Source organism: Oryza sativa, chromosome 7, assembly GCF_034140825.1.
Source record: "Oryza sativa Japonica Group chromosome 7, ASM3414082v1".
NCBI lineage: Eukaryota > Viridiplantae > Streptophyta > Magnoliopsida > Poales > Poaceae > Oryza > Oryza sativa.
The window spans coordinates 10,306,234-10,311,416 of NC_089041.1; the positions used below are offsets into that span (position 1 = coordinate 10,306,234).

Consider the following 5,183-nt stretch of genomic DNA (forward strand, 5'->3'; position numbering starts at 1 on the left):
CACACCAATTACCCCTCTCCTCTGTGGCCACGAGCGTTGGTTGCTAGGGATAGTGGCAGTGCCGGCCCTATGGCGTTGATGGCATGATGCACAGTGCGAGGCGGACCCCCCATTCAGGCCATCGACAGTATTGCAGGCTACTGAGCGGATTAGATGGAGCAGGTTTGATGACAACTGGGTGTGGTGGCATTGATGCATGCCCCCCCTCCCCTATTGTGCTTGTTGCCGGGGACGGGATGGTAATGGTGGCCTTGAAGCGACAATGGCATGGGTGAGCGGCGGGAGTTGGAGGAGGCCTAGGAGAGGAGTGGCGATGGGGTGGAGTGTGCTAGTAGTGGGGTCGTCTCCCTAGTGGCTAGCCGGCAATGCCTCTATTTGAGGAGCTCTCCCCATCCTTTGTGGGGAGCTTTCTTGCAGGGTGGAGGCAATGTCTAGTCCATAGGGGAAGGCTCGGGTTGCCAAGACAACGCCGTGCCTCTGTTCGGGTTCTGCTGGGTTGGACTCGGCAAGGAGCCTAGTGGGCGGCATGGTAGAGGCAGCCTGGGTCATCGCACAGTGGATTGTGGCGGGGTACTAGAGGGTGTTGGTGTAGCAACGGTCTTGCCAGTGGTAGGACTGGAAGTCGACCAATGAAGGGGTGTCGGTCTGGTGTGGTGGGGGTTACGTTGCCGTTGATTGGTTGGTGGTATCTAAGTTGGTGGGCGACGGACCACGCGACAAAGTTGCAGGGATCTTTTGTGAAGGCCTAGCCCAGTGTTGCATTGCACTGGTGCATACCCAATAGCCTTGGGTTGGGCTCAACGGGGCCCACCATATATCAAGTCTTATATGGAATCATGCCTTATACACAGAAGATGTTCCGGATAAGGAAGGAAAAATAGAGTTCTATTCAGACACTACAAAGACTACTCGGATCGTATCCATATTTGTCTCCTTAGTTTTACTTGGACAATGGGACATCTGAAGGTATAAATACAAGACCCCCTAGGAGGAGAGGAGACATGCCAACAAGCCAAGAGAAGCCAATACAAATGTAGACAATCCAAGGAAAGCCTAGACATACCCAAACTGGTGCCACAAAGATCGACATGAGGGATCTAGCGCTACCTTCAATCTCGTCGAGTTCATATTCGAGGATAATCTATAAAGACTACACCAGATGTCACCTAGATTAGGTCATCCTAAATATTGTACTCAAGTGATACTGATATATAAAGGCAACACCGCCTTTGGCCAACAAGAGTAGGGCTAGCTATTACCTGTCATAGAAGGGGCCCGAACCTATATTAAAAAACTCTATCTCCCATCTCTTTTACCTCAATCTCGTGCATACCCTAGCACCAACAATCATGATACTTCCAGATAGCATAGTCGCGGTATAAGATGTCGACAATTATATTTAAAATACACTTGATAATAATTGTTACTAGGTGATGATGTAGCACACTTGCATGTTATTTAAAATACTCTAGATAATACTCCCTCTATTTCATATTATAAGTCGTTTGACTTTTTCTTAATCAAACTTTTTTACGTTTGACCAAGTTTATAGCAAAATACAGTAACATTTTCAATACTGAGGAAACATTGTATCAAAATATATTCTATGTTAAATATAATAAAACTAATTTGGTGTAGTGAATGTTGCTCACTTTTTCTATAAACCTAAAGAATTTTAAGTAAGAAAAAAGTCAGACGACTTATAATATAAAACGGAGGGAGTAAATGTTAGTGGATGATGATGTGGCACACTTACATGTTGAGCTTTAGGAGTTAGTTGGCATCAACTATATAGATAGTATAGATATTTTCTTGCATGTGTTATTGATTGAATTCATTGACTATTTTGACTTACGAACAAAAGCATCTACTAATAAAGACTAGCAATCACTAACCGGGACAAAAAAAAATTAAATGAATTGACCTTACAATGTATAGTTCAGTACCCCTTGCTTCTACTACTGCACCATAAAATTCCTATAAGAGAATTATTGGAAAGTTTTTGCACAATTAGCTAAACTAGTGAATAGCAAAACTAATAAAAAGTGATTGATATGGCAAATATTAAAGGTGATCTATGGCCATCCTCCCTATTTTCCAAGTAGTGGGAACTACTTGAAATTAGAAACTTACCATATTTCTTTAAGAAATCATCACAGGTTACTAGATTTTCTACATCAACTAAACACCATCACAAAATAGCAACCACATGGTAATTATGATTCCAAACAAAATGTTCTAAAGGCAAGTACAAATTTAAGTTGTTATGACAATACAAAATAGAAGTTCAGGACCATGACCATAAAGGTATGGTTACAACAGGGTAACAAGATCCATAAGGATGATAATAAGTTTTAGAAGTGCAGAGTTTGTTCCAACCAATATGCTTAAAACATAAGTACTCCAGTACTTAGTCAATCAGGTTTGCCTCATCATTCTTTGACTTCTTTTTCTTTGGCACAAATTGTCGAGCCCACAGATGCTTCCCTCTTGTCATGAATTTGACTCTCTTGTTGCCATCAAGGACACGGAGCAGTGTCAATTGCGAGTAAAACGTGACTTGTGCAAAGAGTGGTGGCCTAGGTTCAGGTGGCTCTTCTATGGTTATATCTTCAATATCTCCGTAGTGCCTGTAGTATTAAACAATGGCATCCATAAATTTGAGTTACTAGACAGCCAAACAAGTCAACCCGCATAAATGGATAAGCTGTGCATTGTCTTTGCATATTAGCTACTTGAGTTAAATAAAATATTTATAGTAGTGATTCTACAAGGAATGTCTTCATCTTTGGATACAAAGAAAATTTCTACATTTCACGGAAGATATATATCTACTTCAGTATCACCAATTTGTTGTAGGCATAATGGTACAAATATGTTTGTTTTACCTTTTTTTTATGTTATCAGGATCTTTTGTGGGCCTTCACAAATACATGGAGGAAATTTTTTCAACATAGACCACTTACATGTGTTTAGCTATCCATGAATAGCCACATTTAACAATAATGTTAATTTTCTTTTGTTAATATGTATTTTTTATGTTTCTATACTTATATAAAAGATGGTAGTGGTAGTGGTGAGTCTGCTACCACCACCACCGAACTACCATGTGGGACCCATGAACTGTGAGATAAAACTTTGCTTATTTTCTAGCCCCCACATGTCATAAACCCCATCGAAACAAAAATATGACAATATAATATTATGAATTTTTTTCATCTTTACGAGATGGCAGCAAAATTAGCACAATGATAATATATTAGGCAATGATAATATATCAGACATTGCTCTTGTCAATGAAACTGGAGCAAACATTTGATGTTACAAATAATGAGTTACTCTTGATATAGCAACATCATTTAAATTAGTTATCATTTAAACATGTGTCTGAATGACTATTCATTCATACAACTGAAGGTGGTCCATTTTAGGTCACTTAATTTTTCTTAATCAATTTTCAGCTAGATATATATGTTATGATGTTTTGATACTTATATAGCATGGACTTTAATCAACCTAGATTAAATCGGTACTTTCATACCTCTTCAGTCATTTAGAAGTATATGACAAGTCTATGGCACACCGCATATGTAACATATGACAAAATATCATTTCCTAATCTAATACGTTGTCTTCCTTTTCTGCAGTTACACAATTTATTTATGTGTCAATGTTTTTTTATTTATTTTCAATTACTGCGATGAAAACCTATACATTTTCTCACAAATCATCACATAGTCTTATATATCACATAAAAAATTTAGGACAAAACTCAATTTGTACTTAGTTTAGAAATTTGACTGACCAATCCAATAAAGTAGAAAAAAACTCAATACATCATTAATAACTAGCTATCGGATGTTACCTACCATGCTAGCTGCTCCTCATATACATATGGGTGAAGTTTTATAATCAATAATTACCTCATGAAGAAATCGTATAGTTCATCTTTTGACAACGGGTAGCCATTGGAGAAAGTCACAAATAAAGTTCTTTCATCATTTGGAACATCAGAAGGTTGTTGTATTACCTGCAAGGAAATAACATATATAAGGTTGGCTAGATTTATAGAAGCTATTAAATCTCATCAACAAATCACTACATAAATGCAATGACTACATAATCAATATTCAGTGACTACACAATCAAACCACTACATAAGAACAATGGTACTCTTACTGGATCACTATGCTTCTCCCTTAAACTCAGGTTATCCAAGAATGACACCAAACACAAAGATGATGCATACTCGTCTATTGCCACTTTTGTATCTTGGAGGATATGGTTTCTTGGATACTGGATGCTTCTATAACTAGAGCTTTCTCCATGATTTTCTTGATTGTTTGCATACAGAGATTTGATCTTGGATAGAAGATCGTCCTACAGATGGATGGGGAAATTAGAATAGATGATTCACAAACTGTTAACAAAGCTATAGATCGAATTTTCTCTTACCGTGCTCAAAGGAACTTGATCATTCAAGTTTCCTTCATTGTCTCGACATATCTGATCTGGAAACTCCTCCGTCTCTTCGTGTCCATGAAGATCTTTTAAGGCCTTGTAGCAAACATTGTTGAGATAGAAAGCAATTCCTTCAATTGCTTCTTGTTGAAAGGGACTTCTTGTATTGCTTAAATCACAGTGGTCTAGATTTAGGGTTTCGACAAAACTTTTGGCCACAAAAGCAATTGCCTGAAAGTGATCATCATCAAATGAGTCTATGCGCTCAAGATAATCAGTATGGTCATAATTTCCCTCGAGCCACAACCAAAACGCGGTTATCTCCATGGAAATGGAAGTATCAAGCTGAAGAAACAAGACCAAACGGTAAAAAATATCACGTATTATCACCGGATCTGAGGCCATGGCAGGTGGGGAAGGATCAAGGAAGGGAGAAAAGAAGGATTGCTAGATTTGAAGCACTGGATAGAAATGGAGAAGGAGGCAATGGTGTTTTTCTTATCAATTAAGGAAATATATAATGGTCCACACTAGGATGGTATGGAGGAGAGGCAGAAGGGGACAAATAAAGCCAACAATGAACCAGCTCATACTCATTAATGGCATCACATTTTAGGCATTCCTACCAAAATAACTAGTTAAATTTTTTCATGTGTGGCCTTGCAAAAGTAGGTTCTTAGAGTGTACTATCTTAAATTATGTGGCATTTACAAAATTCATAT

At 38.3% G+C, this 5,183-nt stretch overlaps 1 protein-coding gene across 1 annotated transcript; it reads right to left on the reverse strand.

Moving 5' to 3' along the window:
- Nucleotides 1–2,199: 2,199 nt before the first annotated feature.
- LOC107275905 (uncharacterized) lies at nt 2,200–4,946 on the reverse strand. Its single transcript, XM_015790905.3, has 4 exons — nt 4,456–4,946; nt 4,180–4,380; nt 3,924–4,030; nt 2,200–2,630 (listed from the first exon to the last, which is right to left on the reverse strand). The coding sequence occupies exons 1-4, from the start codon at nt 4,864–4,866 to the stop codon at nt 2,411–2,413; spliced, it is 939 nt and encodes a 312-aa protein (XP_015646391.1). The 5' UTR covers nt 4,867–4,946; the 3' UTR covers nt 2,200–2,410.
- Between the last annotated feature and the right edge of the window lie 237 nt (nt 4,947–5,183).

Bases quoted from the DNA above. Each gene is read 5' to 3' on its own strand.
- LOC107275905 (XM_015790905.3), bottom strand. From the start codon at position 4,866: ATGGCCTCAGATCCGGTGATAATACGTGATATTTTTTACCGTTTGGTC. The intron at 4,381-4,455 runs GTAAGAGAAAAT...ATCCATCTGTAG, and splicing joins ATCAAGTTCCTTTGAGCACG to GACGATCTTCTATCCAAGAT. The intron at 2,631-3,923 runs GTAATTATTGAT...TTAATACTACAG, and splicing joins CTATACGATTTCTTCATGAG to GCACTACGGAGATATTGAAG.